At 33.2% G+C, this 27,681-nt stretch overlaps 1 protein-coding gene across 1 annotated transcript in view; it reads right to left on the minus strand.

Moving 5' to 3' along the window:
• Positions 1-12,319, minus strand: part of Toll-6 (Toll-like receptor 6) — a 29,102-nt gene extending 16,783 nt beyond the window's left edge. Inside the window, exon 1 of the mRNA XM_072523914.1 lies at positions 8,125-12,319. Within this exon, the coding sequence (XP_072380015.1) occupies positions 8,142-11,987 (3,846 nt within the window). The 5' untranslated portion in view covers positions 11,988-12,319 and the 3' untranslated portion in view covers positions 8,125-8,141. The remainder of the gene's footprint in view (positions 1-8,124) is intronic.
• Positions 12,320-27,681: the final 15,362 nt, after the last annotated feature.

Here is a 27,681-nt window from a genome sequence, read left to right on the forward strand (position 1 = left end):
TAACTTCAAGCATTGGGACAAGGTGGATGGGTTCCTGATCTACTCGGATCAATACCACTCACCCCAATGAAATGTAACACCTACATGTCATTTTCTAAGCAGTGTGCATGTCTCACAGGCTGGGTTCGAATCTATTGCTTGCTGCATTAACAGGGTTATAAGTTAAAAATTAAATCATTTTTATAGGGTTGCTACGAGTGTGTAACAAGACGATTACTTCTTTTTGATTAATCTATAATGAAAAGAGATCCAAAATTTGAAGAGGAACTGCTGCTATATGCAAAGAACATATTTAACATAGGAACAGTTAACGCTTAGCTTGTGTGTTATTAAATTTTTCGTTATATTTAATAGAGAATGTAAATCCTTAGAAAATACTTTATGAGGTCATCGGTTAAAATTTTTCTATCATACATAAAAGAGGAATTTATAAAAGTATATATCCGGCAGAAATAAGGAATCACCATATTTTGTGTCAACCGCAGGTTATCTTATGTGTAGACAATGATGTTTATTTGTATAGATATAATTATATTACTTAATGTAAGTTATTTTTAATATTAAATCTGTCTTGTGTATCAAAATTTAAACATACAGAGATCTAACTTAAAAACATTCCCTACTTATTGGCCAATTTTGAAAGAAACCTTCATAATAAAAAGATAACATTTTTTATAGCAAATATAATGGTGTATTTCCAATGTACCTAAAGAAAATGTATTAACGTGGAGTTAAAAAATATATATTTATTATAATGGTACCTGCATATATAAGAAAAGTCTTGAAAACTCCACGCCACTGTACATTCAACAGTTTTTGGCGAAATTGTTAACAGGTAAACTTTGCTTCTTCAATTTGTTATTTCTACTATTACTTTACTGTTACCTATTTCAAGCAATTCATGATGGATAAATCGCTTGCCTTAAATTATTGCTTTTACTTTTATGTTAAAAGATTCTTCATATATTCCTTCCAGTTCTTTATGAGGTCTTTAAACTGACAGTCATAGAACGAATACAAAAATTCATCCTTTTTCTTTTCATTAAAAGTACGTTTTCAAAATCACAACTATAAATTCAAACCCAATTCTTAATTTGGAACAAAAATCGAAAGTAAACATTTTTTTGAACTAAGGTTGCACCAGTTTTTATCTCTCAATTAAAGACAATCATTTAATACGTATCATTGGCATCAAAGCACGGTTATCGCGTGACTCGACAATAATTAAATTCAGAGTGTCAAGAATAATATGCTATTCCCAATAGAGTGCCGCTAACAACATGTGCAGAATAGATTACAATGCATGAGAATAATATGATGAGTGAATAAATATTTTATGAACAACTGAATACAAACATTACGAAACGCTATGGGCCAAATTAGGGTTATAGAAATATAACTTAAAGTAAATGATTGTTATGATGAACCTAACGAAATTATGATGAAAGACATTTAAACGTTTTTTAATCTTATTTGTCAAAAAACTGGCTAAATATTTCGATTTCTACTCAGAAAATATATTGTTAGATAACAATAAGCACAAATAATACACACAATGAAAAAAAAAATAAATGAATACGAAAAGTAATTGGAATCAATAAAGATCAATATGCCAAACATTTTCAATATAAATAATCCCTAAGATTATAATATTTAGCCACTGTTTCAGCCGTACCTTAGAGATTTCGTTGATCGCTAGAGAACACAGAAATCTTATATCTCTTATTGATCCTCCAGTGAGTAAGTACTTGCAAATGCAAAATAGAATCAATATATAAAGTCAATTAGTTTCTTGTAGGTAGTATTACTACCTATTACGACCATCGCTTAGTATTACGTATAATAAGAACCATCATGAAATACAGCACAACCAAGAGATCGGCACTAGCACGAACAAAACTCGGAATCGAAGAACTAACTACTCTAAGAATCTATGGAACACTTCTACAGAAAAAGAATATTAGAGAAGATGGCTGGAATTGAAACATTAGAAAACGATAACATCGAAGAAAGCAGGGAAAGACTCAGAAATACCGTAGAAACCTAAAAAAAGACTCAGAAATACCGTAGAAACAGAAGAGCATGGTGAGAGCAAAGTAAGGAATAGAAACATATTAACAAGCTTTTTAAAATACAGAACACAATAGACATACAACCACCAGAAAAATAAAAAAAAACACTGAGAGATTTTCTGAGACAAAGATGGAACGATTTACGGAGCACAAAGAGAAACTTGAATGATCAGAGGACAAAGAAAAAATATAAAAAAACTAATAAAAATGAGACACGTTTAGAAGGAAACATGTACACACTACTTCATATCCTAAATTGCTAAACAGATTAGTACAAGAATCAGAATGGGCTGCTAATCATCCTAATAACTCTGTCCAAAAAGAGGGACAAATCGGACCCATAGAACTATAGAGCCATCAACCTATTAAACACTAAAATTAACAACGTATAGTTATAACTAATAAACTGAATGAAAATTATAACACTAGTGGAATAACAGCCAGGTTTTAGATCAGGAAGATCATACACCAACGCAATATTTATAATGAGGCAAGTACAAGGGAAATCACCATAATACATCAAACCGGCATATTTTTGTTTTGTGGACCTGAAGCAGACATTCCACAGGATCAAATTAAAGCACTTCATCCACCTATTGTGAGGTACGCAAGAGACTATCTTTAGGAATAATCAATATGATCGAAAATATATACAACACAATATAAGTTAAAGCAGAAGAACTAGACGATCTGAAGTGAGGCTGTCAGTGCGATGGGACAAGGAGATTTTCTCTATGGGAGAAAAACAGCTTAAAATAATCTACTATGCAAACGACGCAATCCTAATCTCTCAATAAATGATTTACATATCGCTGTTGCTAGAACCCAAATATTCAAAATTAAATCAAAGAATACAAAGCATCTTCTATATCAGAATCTAGAACTGACACTTTAATACATATTAAAATTATTATAAAACATACTGTTATCTTAAAAAGTCAAGATTTTGAAGATCTACTCGGCTTATTGAATAAGTGATAACTGAGAATTCAATAATTTCATTTTTTTTTGTGCATAGATTTGAAATTGTGATTTATTTTATTTAATTTTCGATATAGTACTTCTCCTCTAAGAGCGTTTTTTGGATGATCTTCTAAGATGAACAAACGGATTGTAAGATTATTACAAATTACATATCCTTGATTATGGGCCAATATTTAAACGTATATCAATAATTATTTACATCACAAATACATTTTGAGCAAGGCATAGATAATAATAATAATAATAATGTAGTTATGTTTAAGACAAATATATAAATATATGACGTATTATATATACTTAGAAATATGTATATTCGCTGTGAGCCGATGAGTGGAGGGGATATGACAGTTTTCACCAGCGCTGTTAGTGGCAGTTTTCTGCATTTAACTTGTAAATTTTTAATTAATGGCGAATATGGATTTTTCAAAAAAAAAAAAAGATATAGCAGCTGCTGTTGTATTGATACATGTAAAAATACTGGGTATAACAGTGATTGTAAATTTTATTCATTTCCTGTTGCCAAGCATAAAACAGTTCAAAGAGAAAAGTGGATTATTGCTATCAATAAGAAAAAGTAAGTAAATAACCTATAATACAAACAACATAATATTTCTATGGTGTAAAATAAAAAAATAATTGATTTTGTAGCGAGGATGGATCATTATGGACTCCAGAAAGTCATCATTTAATTTGCAGTGATCACTTTCTTGGAGGAAGAAAATCTGATGCAGAAATGAGCCCTAGTTATGTACCTGAGGCCTGGATGCAACTATTATATTTCGAAACATTGCGTACATGCCCAGCATCAACTAAATCTTTCCCCTTTTTTGGTGTAACTGGTTGATATGGGATATCATGTGATATAGACTTAAATCCAGTGTAATGTTTAATATCCATTTTGATAAAATTCAAACAAATTGATATCTAAGTACTAAGGCCTACGCACACAAAAAATAACGCTGAGCAAAAACAGTAAACAGAATGAAAAATGAAAACAAGAGGTGTAAACTGGATTTTCACAGATCCGATATCCGATGACACGAAATACGAAATTTTTTGTACGAATATATTTGATTGTCGTATCCGACATTTTTTGACATAATATATGTCATAATATATGTATCATGTGTCAGATTATTGGATGGATTAATATTTATTTCAATTAACTGTCAATAAATGTTAGCTGTTTTGTTTGATAATATAATATATATTATATTGAGCTACGTTCTCGTCGTTTTTGCCTCACATAGTGTTGAAGACCCAAAAGCAACACTTTATGTATTGCATTTATATAATAATTAGGTCTTTGTTCCATTTTAAATATATTTCAAATAGTAAACATAAACACTCCACAAAAGTAAGTAAGGTAAGGTAACCTTTAACCTTTAAATATTTTCACATAAACTTCGTCTTTTTCTCAATGGCCTCTTGCATAAGTAGTCATTCAGTCGCAGGAACTTATATCTTACATATTATAATTATAATGAATAAAATAAAAAAGCGTAATCACTTTTATTATTCATTCTGTGTATTCGTTCAGTAATCAGTTTAAAATAATATTTCAGTTCATAATCTGTGTATTTTGAGATAAATATCTATTTTTCTCGTTTTGTCATATTTCACTTACACCGGTTTTACAAGAAAAGTACAAGTTTCAAACCGCGAGAGAGCGCTACCGGCGAAACTCACAGCCAATAGTTAGATAGAGAGAGAGAGAGGGAGAGAGAGAGAAAGAGAGAGAGTCCAGAAAAATCAAGCAGTGCATGTCAATATTTTTTAAAATTGACTTATTTACTGTGAATCCATCCCCATTTTTCCTACTTTAGTTTGCGATTTTTTCGGATGTCAATTAATGCAAGTGACTTTAACATCTTGATAACTTAGCTTAAAAAAAAGTAAATTTTTACTTTACAATGGATAAAATTGTACTTCGATTATGAAAAAAATAATAATAAAATAATGCTTAATTCGATAGTGGATCGTAACATGCACTACAAAACGGGGAAAATCCATCTGATTCTGACGACTATTTCACTAGACTATTTTTAACTGATAAAACGTCATAGCAACGCCACTTTTCCTACTGACAAAATGACTGACAAATAATGAATCCAGACGAAAAATCAAGATTTGAATGCCAGTAAGGTGAAGAAATAAAAACATTGGTTTCGGAAAATCTCCCACTGAACACGCAGAGGTCCAGAAGCTCTATTTGGGCCCAATTTTTAGAGTTCCTACGGGTAAGAAATTTTACGCTTGAAAGACGTACTTAACGGAACTAGCAAAAATTCTCGAAGATTATGCCTTTAACAGAAAAAAGGCAATGGCGAAGAATATAAAGGGTCGTCTTAAAGTCAACATAGAATATTACAGAAAAATGGTACAAGAAAAATATTTTACGGAGTACGGCATAAAATTCGACCCTTTCACAGTTCAAAAGCATTATTCACCGAAGAACTATTGAACGTAGACGCAAAATTTCGGGCCAATGCTTTTTAAATGCATTCATTTTTTTCGAATCCTGAGAAAACTAATAAGTATTTTTGAAAAATTTAAACGCAGAATGAAAGAATACATTATTACTGAGGGCCGAAAGTCCCTGAAAACTTCTATATTGTTTATTTTAATAAGTTACAGGGGTGAAAAAGATGAGAAAATTTAGTGTGATTTTTAATTTCAAATATCTTATTCAAAAAAACTTTTTGTTTATTCTAAAGGACTTTCGGCCCTCGGTAATAATGTAATCTTTCATTCTGCGTTTAAATTTTTCAAAAATATTTGTTAGTTTTCTCAGGTTTCGAAAAAAAATAATGCATTTAAAAAGCATTGGCCCGAAATTTTGCGCCTACGCTCTTAAAAATCATCCAAACCTACGACGAGGAAACCCCCATGGAGTACAAAAAAAGTTTTTTCAACTTTGCTCTTTTGAGCTTGCTGGGAGAGGAAATGAGGCCGTGAACTGCAAGATTCACTTTTTCCAGAAGAAATTTGATGTTATGGGAGAATTTACGGGCCGAATACAACAGCATTTTCTCCAAAACAAATCAAGGCGTTTCGAAAAGTTTGGCAAGCAGCAAATGGCTGATAAGAAATTGATCAAACGAAAATTTATGCACAGTTAGATTATTTTTGAAATTAATGGAAAAAAGGGGACCAAAGATTTTATCCGACAGACTCTTTCTTACCGTTCACCCCAACTGGAGAACTGGATTTTGGTTCAAAAACTGTCCACTTGGAATCAATACCATATCTAGGTGGACAAAAATGTCAGCTGAAAAAATTGGAATACACACAAAAAACATAAAATACCAAACCACTCTCATCTATCTTCAGCTGTGTCAGCCTTGTTTAAGCAAGGTGTTTCTGAACAGGAGTTAATTAAATTAACATGTCGGTCAAATGCAAGCTCTCTAAAACCATATCTGCAGCTGGATTCCAGTCACAACTAGAAGTTGAACAAAAATCTCAGAACTACAAATGAAGCTGGACCTTCGAGTTCCCAAATGCTACAGATAAATAATACACAAATCCATGCTTTGGTAGAAAAAAATGAGCAAACTGCTATAGCTTATATTAATTGTACATTTAATATTGTTAATAAATAAATAAAGATTATGTTTCGTTGATATGGTGCAATTGTCTCATGAAATAGTCTTCTCGAATATCATTCGAAAGATTGACGTCTCGTGATTTAATTGTCAAAATTTAATTCGCGAAAATTGCCAGGCAACAAACTTTCATACCAGTCGAAAATATTGCAGGCAAAATTTTCTCTCTTATGATAAATTATATATAGTTCGTCCCAAACCCTTCTTTCAGTGCGTAATAGTTGATCGAATTCTCTCTAACACATTAAGCTAGAAGTGACAGAAAAAAACGTGAGTCTGTGATTATTATACATAGAACTTAGAAAATTATTTATCGTAAAGCTAATTCTACTTACGGATGTATAATTGGTTGGAGTTTAGAATACGCTAAATAGATATCCAATCAATGATGCGCATAAATATAATTTGACGCAGATTGTCTCGGTCGTGACAGTACTTTCACAATGTCAACTGATAAAATGATAATTGTCATTCCAGGTTAGTATTATCATACATTTTACAGCCAAAATTTTTTTTTTATTTATTGTCATAAAAATATTTTAAATATGCCGAGATATATCGAGAAAGAACAAAGACTAATATTAAAATTATTAAATTATTTTCAATTAGAAAAAGAAAGATTACGATCCTGCAACTGTCAGATTTAACTAAAATGTCATGTAATAATTCTCGACATTCTTAAAATTCTATATGACGTCAAAATTAGTGACACACTGAAAGAAGGGTTTGGGACAGACTGTATGAAAATAGTGATTTTTAAACCTCTAAAGAATTAAACATTTTGATAAAAATTAATGATAATATTTTTCACACAGTATTTAGAATTGATGAAATATGGATAAATTTCTTTGAACAATGCTTACAATATTAATCTTTATTTGATTTAAATTACTTGACCTCTAACTTTAGTTCTAGATTATTTAGAACTTGCTACGGATAATCAAGTCAAGATTGAGAATAACGTGGTCGAAAATGGCGATATTACAAATACGGTAATACAAATTACAAATACTGCATAGGCATTCTATAAATGCTTATAAGAATGGGAAAATATTTTATGAATTAGGTGATAAAACAAAGCAAAAAAATTTATCCAAAGGGGCTCATGAACAATAACATTATTTAATACTATTTAACCATTTTAACAATGACAACTCTTGTTTATAAAAGATCAATATTTTTCCACGCATTTTAATCTTCGTTTTAAGATACGAGTTAAAGATACATTTCAGGTATACTACAATTTGCGAGACATCATAAATTTTAAAAGAAACGTTTCATGTATTTCAACAATTATTTGGTTTATTTTTTGGATCATCAATAATTAGATTAGTTAAAAGGTAAAAGAGCTAAACGTGAAAGGTAACCAATTAATAGTTAGAAAGTTTTGAAGGATTTCAAAAATATTCTAGTTATATTTAAAATGTTACAAATACGAAATAGAAAAATACTCAACATACCTGCTAAAAAACATCCGCTACGCCCACAAAGGATGCGGCATGCTCGTCCTCGAATCTCTGGGCAAACTTGAAGAATGTTGAAGGAACGGTGGCAGCTTCCCTGGTGGCGGAGGTGGAGGAAGAGCGGGACTCCTGGCCCGGTCCATATGGCTTGGAGTTGCCGTAGCGTAAATATTAACAGAACTCCTTTGATGCACACAGGGTCTTCGGATATCGGGCATTGAGAACTGCAACTTTTGCCAGAATTGACGATCACCCCATTCGATTACAGTATTAGTTTTTAAGTACAAGCGTAAATCCGGGTCTAAGTCCCGTTGGGGTAGCTCCCCAGTCACTACGAATATTAGTCTACGTCTGCGGTCCTTTAAAACTTCGTGTAAAGCACTTTTAAATTCGAATCTACACCATTCGTTATGAATAAAGTTCTTGGATAAAACTATAATTGTTCTTCGCGACGACTCCACGGCTTCAATTATGGTATCAGCAACGTACGCGGAAACATTAAAGTCTCTGTAATGTAAACATAGTCTGTATCCCGGATCTCCCGACTCTAATCCGGGCGCTAATACCTGACTGACGAACGCCTCGTCTTTAACGCTGTAGCTGACGTAAGCATCGAAAAGTCTGTCTTTATCCTGTTGTTCCTCGAAAGCTGTCGTTTTGTAACACATTCGTAACCCGCAGCGGGAATAAACCCACACCCTGAGCTCTCTGCGATAGTAAAACGCCCCGCACACGATAACCACACTCGCTATGAATACGCACATTGTGACTAATAGTAACGGCAAATAATCGTTCATCACTTGAGTTTCAACAACAGCTCGATTGCTACCTGTGAACACGTTAACGCAAGACGTGCCGTTAAAATCCGACAAATTAGGTCCTAGAGCTTTCGTGACGTTGTTGTACATACACATTATCTTATTGGCATCGACGACTTTGCCGTAATTCACCTGGAGCCACGTTTTGAACTTTGATACATAGGTACAGTCGCAGGACCATTGATTAAAGGCGAGACCGATCTCGACGAGATATGGATTCAGGGTAAATTGCCATACTTCGAAAGAATATAAACGGTTGCCGTCAAGGCGTAAAACTTCGAGTTGTTTCAGAGGTAAGAAAGTTCTATTATCGATAAAATGGATTAGATTTCCTTGTAGATACAGCTCTTTTAAAAATTCTAAACTCACCAGTTCGAATCCCAACAACTGTTTTATATGATTATTTTCTAAATGTAAGATCGTTAATCTTTTTAATCCACTGAAAGTATAATTATATACCGCAGCGATATTGGAATTATTTGCGTACAAAACTTTTAAATTCTTTCTTCCTATAAATGCGTGACTGGATAATTCGCCGAAATTATTGCCATCTATGTACACTTCGGTTGCATCCATTGGAATTCTGCTGGGCATTTCCGTGTAACCCACTCCCGAACACTCGACCACATTCGCTGACCAGGACTGATCATGATAACAAGTACAATTGGTAGGGCAGGTCATTTCACAATCGCAAGCATCAAAATCGCAACAATGGCATAATGCAAAACAGTGTGTTTTGTAAGTACATAAAAACTGAGAAGATTCGGCTTCAATTAACGGCAGATAATTAGTTTCACGGTTGTACAACAATTTGCAATAAATACTTTCCAAATCCATTACTTTGGGGTGCTGTCTTAAGTGATCTAGTTTATTTATTCTTTGCAACCACTCCATTGTACAATCACACTGAAAAGGATTTCCACCTATATAAAATTCCGGCAACGGTTTCTCAGGATCTACAGGAGTTAGTCTTAAAGCGTTTAAATCCATGCTGACAATCTGATTAGCATATAAATCGACTCTTGTTAAATTCGTTTTCTTTAAAAATGTATGGGCTTCAACAGTTGTGATTAAATTGTCATTCAAAAATAGTAATTCTACATTGCTGGGCACTGAAGCTGCACTAAGTCTTGTTATTTTGTTAAAACTTGCATCTAAACTTTGTAGTTTTAATTCAAAGTCAATATTATAACGATTGCCCAAGTCTTTGACGTTGTTCTTGTGCATATCTAGCCATTGTAAACCTTGAGGAATTAAAGCATAATCGAACCACTCAATTTGATTATCGGACACGTTAAGCCAAAGCAAACTTGGAATTTCTGCAAACAATCCACTAACATCGGTAAGTTTATTAGCATCTAATCTTATAGCCTGCAAATTAGGACTATACAAAAAAGCCCCTTTTTCCACTTTTTCAATTTTATTTCTAGCCAAATTCAAAATTTGAAGTGCTGGCAAATCAGAAAAAATTCTCTTACTAATATTCGTTAGCTTGTTGCCTATGATTCTAAGACCGTATAAATTACTCATTCCACGAAAACCTGGATCCTCTAAAGAGTCTATGACGTTTTCTCCTAAATCTACAGTCCGCATTAGTCTCATATCTTTCAGAGCTAAAGGCACTGCTTTCAATAAGTTTCCATTTAAATTCAAATCTTGTAAACTTGAACAGTTTCTGAACGCTTCGGGATGAATGCCTTCGAGTAGGTTATTATCTAAGGCTAGCAGTGATAAAACATAAAGACCATTCAGAGAGTAAGCATCTAAGTACGTGATTTTATTGTAGGAAATGATTAGAGTATGTAAGTTATTCATAGGAGCGAACGTGTCTGCAGGGATAGTTTCCAGTGAATTATGTTCGAGATTCAGAATTTGTAGAGTGTACAAATCGCGAAAGAAGGAGGGATCTAATTTGCTTATTCTGTTGTAAGATAAATTTAACAACACTAGTCGAATAAGTCCTGAAAATGTATCAGCGTTTATCCAAGAAGATGTGAGAAGATTTCTCGATAAATCTAGAGCTAAAAGTTGTTCTAAATTCGCAAATAATCCAGGGGCCAATACGCTAAGTGAGTTATTCTGTAGATATATTTCTCTGATAGATCCAACACTGTCTTTGAATAATTCCGAGGGTAATGCAACTACTTTGTTATTAGAAAGACTAAAAATTTGCAATGATTTAAGTCCAGCTAAAGCCCTATCTGCGACCATAGAAATTTCGTTATTATGAATATAAAGTTCTTTTAATCTTCTCAATACACTGAACCCGCTAGCAGGTATAAGAACAAAATGATTGTAACTAGCATCAAGTACCTGAATGTCCAAATTACATGGATTTGTCAAAGTCCTCGCTGTTTCTGTGTGTTGTTGGTGATCATCTTCGGCGACACTAATTAACGGTTGCGGTAGTCCCGGCGCTTTTTCTCTAAATCCCAAGTCACTAACATCTTGTAACCGATTCTCACTCACATTCAAATACACTAAGTTTATCAACGGGCAAAATATGTTTTCGGGAAATGACCAAATATTATTACAACTCAGATCGAGTCTCTCTAACTGTCTTACTGGCAAGAAACTATCTCTCGCAAAGTCCAAATTCATAGCAGGCCAGTCAGTGTTGTGAGTCCTTACAGTCAGATTTCTCAAATCGCGGAGTCCCAGAAGAGTTCCCGAAGGCCATCGACCCAACTTGCAGTGCTCCAGCTCCAACGCTCTTAACTTGGTCAAATGTATAAAGCTTTTATCGTCCAAGCTACTTCTCGACATGATGTCCCCGTTGCACTCGATCCTAAGGGACGTGGTGTGCTCTGATGGAATTACGCTGAAGTTTGTCGTGTCGAACTCGCTGTTTATGGTCCTTAAGTTGCACGTCAGTGCAACTTCGTCCTGTCCCCCGGAAGATGCTGGTTCTCTAATCCACCACTGACAATCATCGGGAGCTTCGTAGCGAAGTGGTTGGGAAGAAGAATCGGTGGGTAAGTATTCACTGGACAGCGATGATTTGAAAAGAAAAGGAAGGATGAGAAGAAGGTGTGAAGCCATGGTAGTTGTGGTCACAATTTCATATTAGTCCTAACAAATTTATTATCTCCGAATTAAAACGCACAGTTTGATTGGTTTATACACATTTGTACAATTTTTTCTTATTTATAACACGCACACTATCGTTTAAAAACCGTAAGTTTTATTTAAAAATTTACTTCATTTATTTTCTGTATTTCTCGGAGTTACCGGTCGTCGTTGCTGCGACTTACACATCCACCTTAACGGAACGGTGGCGATAGACTAACTTGTCAGGATGCTGGTAAAAGAGTTTGTGATTCCACGAGCTTTCGTCGTTACGAGAGCACTCGAGTCTAGTCGAAGAGGTCCGAAAACCATGTTGCGCCCCGCCTTATTTTCTAAGCGCCACTCTTCAACGAACCGTAGGTTCTATCTGAACTTCACTCGTCAAAAATTTATTTATACCAGTAAAAGTCCACCGTTGCGTTGTTTCTCTGGCATTGAGGATGGTTAATCTAGCGAACAATTGGCGGCTTTACTTGTTACAGAAAAAATGTAATCCAATTATTTTAGCGATGCGTATTAAGCACACATTAAGTACAACTAGGAATTTGTGTGAACTAAATATGAGGAAAAATTACTATTTTAATAAATTAGATAGCGAGGTTCTGATTTCTATATAATCATAATATTTAAATTAAATAACCAGGAATGATTTTTAAATATTAAAGAATATAAATGTTGAAAAATCATCACTGCTCTTGTCTTTAGGAATATTTTACTTTTATTGCATTTACATGATCTGGTAACATTATTGTAGTTTGAGAATTGTTTAAAATTCTTCGGTTTATATTTTGACGAATGCCTTGACTGGAAGAAACACTGCGGATTGTTTTCGAGTATGAACTCTTTGTGCTACTTGTTTCGGAATTTGCGAAATATAATAATTGCGGATCAGCTGATTATGTAGTATCGTTCCCACACAGAGTCTCTTTTATCTTCCAATATAGGGGTGACCAAGCTCCTTGATAGTCCGAGCCATTTTTCAAAAATTGAAATTTTTCGTGAGCCGCAATTAAATACATATAAAAAATATGCGAAAAAGGTATTAAACAATTTTAGAAGCAAATTATATTTATTGAAAACATACAAATAAAATTATCAAATACGTGTATTAAATATTAATATTAAAAATCGAACACATCGTTACCAATATTCTAATAGGACGTATCCCACAAATCCAAAATTTTACAGGAGGTGAAAAAAACGTATATTTTTTAAGTATCTATTCGATAGAAGTTAGGTTTTTTAACAACATTTTTTTTTTTAATGGCTTATGTTTGTTCATTACGTGGATATTTTTGTTACTTATTTTAATAAATGGCGGCAGTAAGTGGCAATATTTTTGTATGGGTCATGTTAGCATCATAACTATTGTGGGTTAAGACAAATTACACAATGATAATTAAAATAATAAACTTTTTTAAATCAATAATAATAATTATTGGAAAATACAAAACTTTTAATGTTTGAATACAAAAATCCATACTTTGAATATAGACCAGGGTCGATAATTTTTGAAACCAAAAAAAAAATTATAGTAGAATGAAACCTATGGGAAAAGGAAGAGAATATTCTAAAAATGGAAGGAAAAATAAATTCCACTCCATCCGAGGTCGGGAAGTGGGAGGGGGTGAGTTTTTAAGGGTAAAAATCGGTTTATCGAGATTTTCGGCGAAACTACAAGTGCTATGGAAAAAAGTTAAATGGCAAAGTTGTAGGTAACAAAAAGATCTACAACATTTGTATTTCCACTTTTTTCACATAACCTCAAAATTTTTGTGGAAAATTCAAAAAACCAAGTTTTTGGTTTTTTTTACGAAATTTGGTGAGAACTTGACTTAGTATGTACCAAACACGCTGTAATTTTTTGGAATTGAAAAATTTATTTTTTCACCTGATATTGATTTAATATCGAAAAAGCACCTTAATTTTCAATCGAAAATTCACGCGTCAAAATATCAGCTTTTTTAAAAAAGTCGATGGGCTTTTTGTTTGTTGAAATCTCTACTTTCCGATAGTGTAAAAAAATATACATTACTATGGCAAATGTTTTCAAAAAACGCAAAAAACCAAAAAAAACTCAAATCGAAAAAATTTATACATTGACAAACAAAAAATTATAAATCCACAAAATATTAAGATTGCAAAAAGACGTGTGAAAATAGCTGTTAAAAATATTCAAGGTGGGATTTAAAGGGAATTTCATCAAAAAAATGTGACTGCGATACGATTTCTTTTACAATTAAAAATAAAAAGCTGGTTTAGTAATGTTTAATTACATTTTTGTCATGGGCAATCTTACAATATACATATATATATATATATATATATATATATATATATATATATATATATATATATATATATATATATATATATATATATTTTATGATGTATATATTTATCATAATATTATTTAGGGCATTAATTTTTGCCTCTTTGATGGCTATGATGGATTCTAGAAGATCTTCGAAATCTTCAAGACCATCACCGTCTTCATCTCCAATATTGTTTCCTGTCTGCGTTACTTCGTCATCCACAATTTCATCAGAATCATTATCATTAATTTCTTCGTAATTTTTTTCGAGGCTTTTTCCTCTACATTAGAGCCGTGACAATTTGAACATAAATTTGTGCATTTCAAACCATGTTTTCGGCAACCACATTTTAAATTGTTTCATCCAGTTTCACAGCTGCAGCAAATAGTTTTGAGCAGTATTTCCGGGATCAATTCCTTTTCTGTAAATTTGGGCATATTGCCTCGTTGATGTTGTTTCCAGCCCCAATCTGTTGCTGTCAGTTCGTTGCCCAGCCATGTTTGAAGCTGATAATATGCCCTGTAACAATGTTATTCTGCTGCATCTTCTGTGGGTGGGAGATTTGCCAATACGAAAGATGATTTGATTTTTGCCAATTGATATTTTTGAAATTGTAATTGATTCAGCGTTAGCTTATCATTTTTGCACTTATGAATATATTTAATTAATTGTAATCCATTTTTTGCGATATCTTGTTTATATGCATATTTTTCATAAAAAATGTTAGATAAACTTGACAAATTTTTAGCGTCTAATAATGAATTTACGATAGTTTTTTTCCTTTCCTGGCAAATCCAGATGTTGTATCGCAACCTGAAAAACAATGCAGAAATGCAATGATATTTTTGCAAGATTCATATTTGAAACTATTCGACGTGAAAAATTGATCTTTTACAGTTCCAGAACCTGGTTTAAGAAAATAAATGTCATTATTATTTTCATTTAATTGAATCAAAAGGGGCAAAAGATCAATATCTTGACCCACAACAACGACAGTTTTATTTGTATCTTTGGCAACTTCTATCGAAGTCTTAATTATATCAGCATTATCATCTTCTTCTGCTTGTTTACAGAAAAATCCTTGTGACTTTAATATTTCCATTAACGTTTTGATTATTTTGTCTTTGTTTTTCTCGTTTGATAAAAATTTTTCCTGAAAAATTTAGTATAATTTTGATAATAAAACTCTGGAATATTGTTTGAGGTTTTTTCTACGACTACGTTCTCCTTTTTTAGTTGAATGAGCTGCTAGTGCTGGTGTCACAGTTACTGATTTTTCAATTTCGGGATAGCCGTCAAAAACGAAATGGCTGCCTGCTGCATAATGTTTTTCGACATAGCGTAAATATACATTCATGATCTCCTCCACCGTTTCATTTTTCTGCCAAATTACTTTGTGAGAGATATTCGTTGAAATAGCAATAACGGATCGATTGCTATAATATCTCCTTTAACTTTAACGGAAGATTGAACAGTTTTTAGAGGCAAGACTTTGTTTTTTCGATTTTTCGATTCGAGTTTTCTTCGTTTTTTGCGTTTTTTGAGAACATTTCCCATAGTAATGTATATTTTTTTTACACTTTCGGAAAGTAAAGATTTCAACAAATAAAAAGCCCACCGACTTTTTTAAAAAAGCTGATATTTTGATGCGTGAATTTTCGATTGAAAATTAGGGTGCTTTTTCCAAATTAAATCAATATCAGGTAAAAAAATTCATTTTTCAATTCCAAAAAATTACAGTGTGTTTGGTACATACTAAGGCAAGTTTTCACTAAATTTCGTAAAAAAAAATTTTTTTTTGTACAAGATAAAAATAAAAAATCAAGAACTTAGTTTTTTGAGTTTTTCACGAAAATTTTAAAGCTATGTGGAAAAAGTGTAAATACAAAAGTTGTAGATCTTTTTGTTACCTACAACTTTGCTATTTAACTTTTTTCCATAGCACTTGTAGTTTCAACACCAAGGTTCAAAATGTGAGCAAAGCACCATAAATGTTGATTGTCTGAATCAAAGTGTGGCAGCTGTTTGCTCAGTTCATATATACATTTGGTATTGGCAGTTGCATTGTCGATATTTTATTTTTACATTGTAATTATGACCTCTGAGTACGTTTCAAATGTGTCAAATGTTCTTTTATTTAATAAATATTTTGATTTGATTTCTCAGTATATAGTCTCCAAGCATATACCCGAACTACTATACTGCCTAAAACAATACTCAGTCCTAACTGCAAGACGCAAGAATCTCGCAGGCTTGGTCTTGTTCTTGCTCATATCTTGCACGGTCAGTCTTGGTCTTGGTCTTGCTAATATAAGGCGGTCTTGGTCTTGGTCTTGCGAACACGCAAGAACAAGATAAACACTGCAAGACCAAAAACGATTTTGGGCAACACCAACCACTATAGTGACGGTGAAACAGTGTCTGTCGCTGCAACTCCAACCAACTGGTCGGGTTTTTACATCCGTACCATAAAAAAATGTTTAATATGTTTTTTTATGGAGTCCAATGTTCTGTCTTTATGTGTTTTTACGAAGTGTTTTTTTAACTTTTATAAATAAAAAAAAACAATTGTGCTTTTTAAATATTGACCATAGCTCTGAGAACTACTTTGTAAGCAGAAAGCGCTCAGTTAGGAATTAAAAAATGTTTACAAACTTCAAAAATACTTTTCTTTTCCATTCTTTTATTCTCATAAGTGTATACAAAAAACATATCAGTCTTTTCAATTTTTAATGTCCTGTAAAAAGGCACTCTAGTTTAATTTCCAGAAACTTTACCCTCGGTCTAGGAATGGGCCCCATCATGAAAATTGATATTTTTATTTTCTATGAAATAGGACACATCAGAAGGTGTCCAGGCATTTTCTAAGCATATTAAGAAGTTGATTTATTAGTGGTTTGGTTGGTCTGATATATTTATCCTAGATGAGTTATTGAAATCAATTTATGGAACAAAAATCTCTACTCTGCAAACACTTAACTTGTTGTTTACTGTCGACTACCTAACTACAGTAGTTTATGAACAGGATACATAAGTACATATCAGTTTAGGTATTTTTATAAAGTATATTTATAAAGTTATACTTAATTTTTATTAAAACAAACGAGGATTTAATTATTTACTTTTAAACTGTTTTATCTCTGGCTTACTTTTTGATCTGGCAAGTTAAACGAAAGTAAACCGTTTAGTTTCACAACTTGAAATTCTGATTTTCGAAAAATTAACAAGCTTACATCTTTAAGGCGAAGAAATAAAGTTTCTTTAGTAAGTATCAACTTCTCTAACTACAAAACTTTCGCAACTTACAAAAGTTTGGATTTCTGAGGTTTATTATTTCTTTTCTTGGTTAACTAAATTAAAACTAGGTATTAATTTTAATTCTATATTGGGAATGGTGGGAAACTTTGCAGCGAAGAGAAACTGTGACAAAGAGATGTACTTGGCAAGCTTTTACAATTACATAAATATTACAGTATATTTTTTATTTACATCGCTTCTTTTGCTAAATTTAATTAATTTAATAATACTTTATTTAATTTTACTTACATAATTAAAAACATTAATCATTATTAGAAAGACCAGATAAAAAGAGTCAAAGAGAAAATCCGAAATGAAAAATACACCAAACTAAAAGTAGTAACGAAGAAATAGTACTACCTAAAATTGGTACTATAGAGTATTAGAGAAATATATGAAGATGTATGATTGATAGTTAGGGAGATATGGATGAAGTAAAAGGAAGCAAGTGGATGAAGTGTTATGCGACTCAAAGATTGCAAAGAAACTTAAAGGAAAATTTATAAAACTGGCATAAGACCATCTACATATGATATACAGCAAATTAAAAGTGTCACCGGAGGCCTTAGTCGTGAACTAATACACACCCCAATGCGTATCGCCTCGCCTAAAACATCTTGGATTTTTCCTATTGGTCGACTAATCTGAAAATGCAATATAGAAACATATAAATATGGAACATTTTCAACTCTCAGCCAGTAAAATGCTACAAATGATAGACCACGAGAAAATTTACCAGGATTGGCCATCCTGGACATCGAGAAGGCATATGACACGGTCTGGAAGAAGGCACAAATCTATAAGATGGGCAGAGCTAGATTGTCTCATTATTTAGTTAATATATGTGATACATATCTAACTAATAGAACATTTGAAGTTTCAGAAGGGCCAAAAGACGTCCAGAGTTCAAGAAATCCAAGAAGGGACACCTCAGGGCAGTATACTTTCGCCCATTTTATACATGTTTGTTTTAGATTTACCAACAAAACTGACTGATCGAAGTCCCTCTGTAAGACACCGTGGGAATTAATAAGTGGCCGTAGTTTTCCAGACTATTCCTTTCCGTTTGGTGAAAAAAGAAAGATGGATGAGGAATGCATCTGGCGGATATGAGAATGCTTCAATTGGCGAGTGGAATGACAAAAAAGTATAACAACGAAAAATAACGCAATACCTGTAGAGTTAAAGACATCGAAGGCCTGATTTTGACTACAATTGAAGACAAATAATTAAGAAGATGGAAAAATATGCATGCAAGAATTAGTAGAAGATACACCAAAAAAATCTACTGAAACAGACAATCCCTACGGCTCAGAAATAAAAAATTAAGAGATAAAAATGGCCATTAAGCGAATTAAAGATGGACTTACAATTGGCTTTATCCATTTAGGATAACAGTGTTGATTATTTTTCTTAGTGGAAAGTATGTTTATTATTAAAATAGGAGGAACCACTTTTTGTTGGTTTTTTTAATATTATATGTTTACTGTAAACGGCCCCAATCTTGTTATGGAAGTACTGACAGAGAAAATCAGGGTGCGGGGTCCTTGGCCAATGCTTTGATAATATTATGTTAATAGAGGAGAACAAGGAAATGTAGGAGTAGTAGGAGTGTTGGAGAAGGGCTATTGAAGAGAAATGACTAAAGGTTAGCAAGTCGAAAATGGAGTATATGTGATTAGGAGGAAAAGGAATGACTGGGGACTTAAAACTGCTTGGAAAAAGGTTAAAACGAGTAGTAAAACTTCATAATGAAATATGAGACAATAGATAAAGAAATTTCCCACAGGATACAGGCTAGTTGGTTTAACCGAAACCGAATGAGTGAGGTATTTTGTGATAGAAAAATCGGGGAAGGACTAAAAGGAAAGATATACAAGAGTATGGTGAGACCTGCGTTAGTCTTAGGAAAAGAAGTGATCCAGGAGAAGAAGATGGAGGTAGATAATATGAAAATGTGACAGTAGATGTTGGAGAAGAATAGAAGTTACAGAATCAGAAACGACTTGATTAGGAAAAAAGCCGGGGTGACTACAGTCTCAAAAAAGATTCAAGAACAAAGACTGCAATGATTTGTTATGTCAGACATCGAGATGAAAACTATGTGGAACGAAGAATAGAGCTGTTAGAAGTTGGTGAAAGAAGAGGTAGAGAAAAACTGAAGAAAAGATGGAAGGACTGTTTGGCAGAGGACTTGAGAGAAAGAGAAAGATTTGCAGAGAAAGCAATTGATTTCCACTGCTCTTCTGTTGGTTTCGCCAAATGCAATGTCTGCATCAATTTCCATATGGCTTAAAAGATCTCCCGTATGATATTTGAACCCATATGTTTATATACCTCTATACTCCTATACTGCTTTCTTACGCCAAGTATTTGTAACAAAACATAATTGTTATTTTAATTGTTTTTTTCCTTTTTAAAATGATTTTTTATTTATCTCATGTAATTCATTACCCTCCTTGGTGTTTTAGGATCAGAAGCCAAAACATTGAGGAAACATTCACTGAGAGACGCACCTATAAGACAACAAAAATACCTTAAAAAAGGGGCGGCAGCTGAAACTATCAAACCATGGAAGAGTAAGAAACAAATGGGAGAATAAGAAACATAAGGAACGAGAAGAAAAACTTCAAGAAGAATCTAGCGATAACAACATTACAAAAAATAGTGAAGATGACGTAATTTTCAAAGTGAAAGCATTCACGAATTTAAGATGCAGGTTCCTCATGAAATTTCTTTGTCGTACACAGCAACCCAAAAAACTGCTAAACATAAACGGCTTCAAGAGAATAATGTCGCTTCTATAAAACGAAACATGGAAAAACAAATAGTCACATCTAAAAAGAAGTATTAGATAACAATCACTGGAAGAATAACTAGAATTAAAAATCTTCTAACGTTTTATGCCAATTTAGTATAATTACCTAATTTGTAAGCAATTTTACCATTTTTTTTTAAATATTTTATCACGTTAAAATATTATTTTACAACCTTTCCCCAAATTCTACTTTAACTTAAATACCCAACAACAGCGGCTCTTGTTCAAGGGTTCTTTGTCAACTTTATTACTTATTGCCCACAGTATATCTACAAATTGAAAATCCTAACTTACTAAACTTTTAGTCAATTTCTGCTTTTGGAGACCATTGAAAGTTTTTGGTTTTTTAAAAAACGAGCAATACATATTTTCAGTCATAAAACTCAACCTGTTTTCTCTATAATAGCTGTTCTCTCAAAACTTTCTATCTAAACCCTTCTGATCATCTCAAACTTCGGAAAACAGCACCTACAAACTACTACACTAAAAAAACTCACCAAGGAAAATTTAAAATTCTCATAGAATAATATATTTTAATTGGGCGTGAATCAATTATAGACTACAAGCTCTATGGGACATTTTTAGGAGGTCATTTGATGGAACATGAATCACATATAAATTAATACTACAATATCTAGTAACAACTTTAGAAACTATGCCGCCAAATCTTATCGGTACTCAAAGCATGGGGGTTCAAATTAAGGGTTCACCTTAGATTTCTCACTCCTGTTCCAGGCGAAATATACGACGTAGCAAAAAAATTAATCTATAATATACCGATCCAAAACTTTCTGTATGAATGCTGTATTGTGTCAAATTGCCGAAAATGGGAAAACAATTTTTCCTGTTCCTGGTACCAATATTTTGGTACGGCATTAGGTCGAAGCTCATTATCTTTGCATAACCTACCTAAGTTATAAATGCTGTACAAATATGTTTGGCCAAAAAGTCCCCATCCCTTTGAGTGGTATTTTTATCCTTCCTATGACTTACCTGTACCGATAAGAATTAACGGCATAATTTCTATAGTTGTTATTATGGGCATGCAGTCTATTTTAGATTAAGGATTTAAATGTACTAGATTTTTGTACTAGAAAAAAAATGTCACAAACAATAACTAAATAATGGGGCAATCTAGCTTTGGCCATCTTGTATATTAGTGCCTTCTTTCAGACCGTGTCATATGCCTTGAGTCTCTTTAAGAATTTCAGTCCCTTTATTGTATTTTGTATTTTATTGAAGTTTTTGCGAAATAAATGTTTTCTTTATCATTTTGTATGCCATATGATTACTATGCTGCACGCCATCTTATTTATTTATGATTAGTATTAAAAGTGCATTTTTTTTCAGTGTACACACCTCTTATGTTTTCCAACTTCAGCCAGCAGCATTGACAAACTTTTAATCACAAATAGTTCCGACCACTGAAAGCCTTTTAAAAACTCTTCCGGATCTCTGCACCTGAGCACCGACACTAACAAGCTTATTTTGCATTTCTGTTGGGGCCCGGTTTGTATCAGGGGCATATCACGCAACAGATTGCTTTTGATGGAATATTCTATAAATGTACTTCAACCGTCTAATACGAGTTTCGCGACGGGAGGCCTCATGACGTAAAATTTGAGAACTTTATGTTTATTTTGTTTTTATTTATATACCTATATATATATATATATATATATATATATATATATATATATATATATATATATATATATATATATATATATATACTTAATAATATATAAACTTATCAGTTTATTGACGCTTTCCTCTTTCTATTGAAGATTTTTTTTCCATAGGAACAATTTTGCCACGTTTCAATGTTTCTTTTTGAGTAAATCATATAAAGTTTGTACAAAAGTTTTCAGTAAGCAGTTAAGACCACTATTAAAGGCACTTTTCAGATATTGTTTTGCTGTATTTTCTAACTTTGTTCGCTCCTTTTCATTTTTTTCGCGTTCCTTTTCCTCTAGTTCTCTTTTATAAATTGAAGAAGTAATTACAAAATTAGATCTTTGGGTATTACGTATTCCCTTATGTTCGGGGGTTTTGGCAAAAGGCAAACAATCTTCCATGTTACTGCTCTTATTTATAGAGTTTTGACTAGTAGAGGGAACTGAATTAAATGTTGAAATTGCATCGGATCCTGTGATTTCTTGAGTATTTTCTGAGTAAAGTTCTAAATTTTGTGCGACTTTTGTATTTTCTTCAGGAACTTTTTCCAAAAGAACAACAGTTACAGATTCTATATCGTAAATTAAAATCATCGTTGCTCTGTCTTCTACTACAGACATATCTTCCAAAAACATTTCATCTATTACAATTTGTGAATTATCGCCTTCTTCATTATTTGGATTTTGATATAAAATGTTAAATAGATTAAGTAGTACCCGGAAACATTTGCTAGTATTATCAGAGTTTTAATCTTTTTTGGCTTCTTTTAAGAGCTGTAAAGTATCTTCATCGCATATGCTGCAAAAATCGGTCAAAATGATTGATTCTGTTGTGGTTTCGCCAAATTTATCTACGGTATATTTTTTACCTAGACATCTGCTGTAGTCAATACTATCAGCGTTCCAAGGATAGATACCACACACTCTAAAACCACTTAAGATAGCCGATGATCTACCTCTTATTTTAAAATTGGACCAAAGTTACTCTTACTTAGTTGTTTAAATGGATTTTGTCTCTTCCAATTCAACACAGCTCTTTTCCACGCATTTTTAAGTGGCTTGAAACTAGATACGTCGGCAGGTTGAAGAATTCTAGTAGCATTTGGATATAATGCCACTGAGATTATTTCGAGTTCTGTACACACTTGACTTAGTTGGTATGTTAAATGTGTTTTGTGCCCGTATATAAACATTATCATTGGAAATGTAACGTGTTGTTTTACTAAATAAGGATATAATATCTTAGATATATGATCATGAAAAACATCTGCTTGCATCCAACCTTTTTCACTAGTAGCAATACCCCGCCCATCTGGAACACCTTCTGCAGCAGAAAATGTGAACATGACGGTAATGTTTGTTTTCGTTGGGCCTTGCTCTATCTGATAAACATTTTTGGCACCTTTTGGTGCAAGAACCCAATCTTCTTTAGGACAAAGGATACAATAAGTTTCATCTTCGTTGTAAACTCTGCTAGTATCAGAAAGAATGTTAAAATAGTTCTTTTCCATTAAATATTCTTGTATATTATTAAACCACTTTCTGATATTATTTTCTGACACGTTTCCACTGACATTGTTTACAGCTTCAGGAATTCTATTTGTTAAATTAGGCTGTCTTCTTAAAAACGATTGATACCAATGATCCCCAGGAAGATTGTTTTTAAATGGATTTGGTCGGGGGTTCTGATCCAAAAATGACTTAACAGAAGCTTAGATGTCCTCTTGTCTTTTCGGAAACCATTTTCTGTGACAATCTACTACGCATTTTTCTAATACAGTTTCTTCAGAAATACTTAAATAAGCGTGACCTTTCAGGTAATGATATATGGAAGGGAGACATAAACTTTACCCGGCAAGGATGAAGGAGTGCACAGAAGGTAAAAGGGAACATTTTATGTGCCAGTTAGATAGGGTGAAAGCTGGAGATAAAAAAGAAACGGAAAACTGCAGCTGTTGTGTGGAAAATCAAACTTTGTAACTGGACCAAGTCGAGGAATGGATGAAAATGCATGAACCAGAATAAGCTGCAGGTAAGACCGAGCCTATATTTCTCAAGGGACCAAGGAAAAGGGCGGAATAACATTTGAATGTGCAGGAAAGAGAATGGTTCCAAAGAAATGCGTAAGGGATTTAGGGGTGACTGTGAGTCAAAACGGAAAGTGAGGGGAGAACGTCATGCCAAACATCGGTGGACCCAAAACTGAGAGGAGGAGTGCCCTTTATTCTGTTGTGCAATCGATCATCCTCTACGCTGCACCTGTCTGGAGTACTGCAGTTTTAACAAAAGCGTACAGAAAGCAGCTCACCCGAGCAGATAGGAAGAGTCTATTGAGGGTGGCATGTGCATACAGAACAGTCTCTGCCGAGACGTTGGGAGTTATCAACGGGTGTATTCCGATGCACGTGCTAAGGAAGGAAAGGGGAAGAATATAAGAGAGAAGAAATAAAGACATAGCAACAGAACGTTTAAAAAAGAAGAAATGGAGAGGTCCATAATGGGGTGATAAGAGTAATGGGACAAGAAAAGAAGGGTGGTGCAGTGTACGAAGTCGCTGATTCCTAATCTGAAAAAATGGATGGACTGCGGGCACCGGCGTTTACAGATACCTTTACAGATTTGTAAAGGCAAAAAATGACAAAAAACTTGTACTGTGAAATATCGGATACTGTCTCTCACAGTTCGGAAATATATGAGGACAACGTTGGAGAGAAAAGAACAAGAAGAAAGACGATCCGAAGGGAGGCAGGGTGCCCAGGACCAAGTAAGTAAATAAGGCAGAATGAGAACTGGCGAGATTGAATATAAACAGGGGGAAACAGAGGAAGAGAAGAATTCAGTCGTAGATGGGTGGGTCGGGTGAATGCCGTGTCATTGTTGCGTCCCATTCAGGGCGATCCGGCCGGCAATTCAAACCCCTGCACGCGGTCTCGGATATCATCGTGGCCACGTTGGAGGAATCCTGCATAACCGAGGCTGGAAGGCGGTTCTGCTCGCCATTTAATATCGAGGTATGTTTCGAACATTTGGACCACACTCCCTCATAAAATATAAAAAAACAAAGACCTCGTAACTGACATAAAGAAAGGGCGTAAAAGGTGGGCTGGTCACGTAAAGTGAGCAGATAAGAAAAGAACCATCAATTAAGTGTTCCTAAGTGGTCCGAGAACAAGGAGTCAATCATGACCAACTTGATGATGAATAGAGAGATTATAGAATGACCTAAGGAAATTTGGAATTCAACAGTGACGGTAGCGAGGCAACAACAAGCAAGAAAGAAGAGATGTGTGTGTTCAGAGATAACACCACTTACATATTATTATAGGAATATGTTTTAACAAATATCGTTTTGCTGAATCGTAAACAATACAAGCATAATATAATTTTGACCTGACCAATGCTTTTTATATAAGAGTCAATGTGCTATGGATCTGCTAATACAAGTTTCCACCATTAAACTGTTTTCATAATATTAAATAAAAATTAAAAATTTCTTTTGCATGAACCGATATTCATATTGTCGACACAAATTTTCTAGTAAATATCTGGTTTCTCATAGATTCAATATATCACTTTGATGTTACTGTGTGAAATAAATTTTAAACAATCGTTTTGAAAATTCATTCCCGTTAATAATTTTACGTTTAAAAACAAATTACGGACACATATACACGAACTCCGAAAGAAACACATGCCAAAGTAACAGCTGTTCTTCATTATTTCCAATACAAGCCGAAACCAATACATCTTAAAATAACGACCTACTAAGGCACAAAAGTGTCAAGGCCGCATTCAAAAATATGTATTTTTACACAATTAGCAGCTAGGTAGGCAGATCCCACCGGCTTTGTGTCTTTGAATGAGTGCCAATTCTAGAACCGATTCAAGTGGTTTATCTCGAAAAATTTACAAAGCATTAAACGGGAATGAATAGAACTGGAGAAAATTAAAGAATTTTAAATGACTCGAGAGGTTTTCTAGGACAGTCGTTAAACTGGCACAAAAGATCTAAATGAGGATATTTATTATTTCTTTTGTTGTTGTTAAGGGCCTGATATTTTTCTTGCCTTTTTCGTCATTGTATTCTCGAGGACTTTCTGACTTACAAATAAGGTTGAGCTTCTTTACACCTAACATTATTTCTGAATTAGTTCTCATAAAATATCAGTTAGCTCTTATTAGTAAAACTATTATACTGTGCATGTTAAAGTAATGAAAATAAACAGCAAAAATTCTGCAACCAAATTAAAAGAAGTTGCTAAGAAATTATTTACAAAAGAGTTTTTGAAATATTTTGAGAATAAACCTCAAATTGTAAAACAAGTTCTATATTTGACGTTTCGATTTAACGGATTTTCCATTTTTTTTTCATTTCCATTGTTTATTAACATATCACATCTACAAAATTAAACATGTTGGTAAAAATACATGAAATTAAAAATAATTCTTCTTACTTAACCGTTAACTGGTCCGGTACTGTAGCAGTAGAGTAACTGGTCCGGCGTAGTCTGCGCAACTACTGTTTTCAAGAAATCAAAACAACGCTCAAAAATAATTTTTTTATTAAGAAAAAATGTTACAAACATACCCTGATATATTTATATAAAAGTGAACATATTAGATTTGGCATTATTTGGGTTAAGAAAAAAATATTAAAATAAAATTGACATCCATACAAATGTTTGTGAAAAAGTACACAGTTTTGTAAAGTAATTAAAAAAAAAAATATAAAAAACACTATGAAAAATAAATGTATTCCTAGGATAAATGCACACTAAACCAAAAATTAAGTAAAATAAAAATCGATCAAAAATGTTTGTTTCCAGCATCAGTCAAACTTTACCAATTTTATATGCAATTTTTACATAGTGGTTTTGTACATCCCAAACAAACAGGCTTTTTGCAAAGCAAGCACAGGTATTTTGTCATCCTGTGATTTCTACTCGGACACAAACTGCAAATCTTGCGTTTTTCTAAAATAAGAACATCCGTCTGATTGTCCTCTTGTTCTTCTTGACCTCCAAGTATCTGGCTAATTGTAAGACGTAATTGACGTGGAATGTTCGTCATTGTCATTCGTCTTTTCATGTGATCTTGCACTAACAGCATAGCCAACTCCAAAGCAAAAACACTTTTTTCTTTTATTACTTGATTGTTTTTGTAACACTGATGTAGAATATATGAATTTGCTATAGAAATGTCCAATATGCGAAAAAAAACTGTTAAGGGCCATCTTCGGGTTCGACGGCTTGAGGTGCTTTTGGAGCATTTCCCATCTAGGGAATCTACACCTCCCTTATTCTCATTATAATAAGAAATAATTTCTGGTTTTTCAGTAGGGGGATCGCTATAACGTCTACTATGCATTGAAGATATAAGTACTGTAGCCTTTCCCACTTTTCCTACATGAGAAATTAAGGTACATTCTTCCCTAAATCCATAAATTGTTGACCCTTCAGGTCTGTTTCTGTTGGGCAGAAAAGATGGAGGTATTTCAGCCTTATTTTTTTTTAGTATGCCCACATAAGTCAAGTTTTTCGTTCGTAAAATATCCACTAATT

The sequence above is a fragment of the Diabrotica undecimpunctata genome, chromosome 2 (genome assembly GCF_040954645.1).
Source record: "Diabrotica undecimpunctata isolate CICGRU chromosome 2, icDiaUnde3, whole genome shotgun sequence".
Lineage (NCBI taxonomy): Eukaryota > Metazoa > Arthropoda > Insecta > Coleoptera > Chrysomelidae > Diabrotica > Diabrotica undecimpunctata.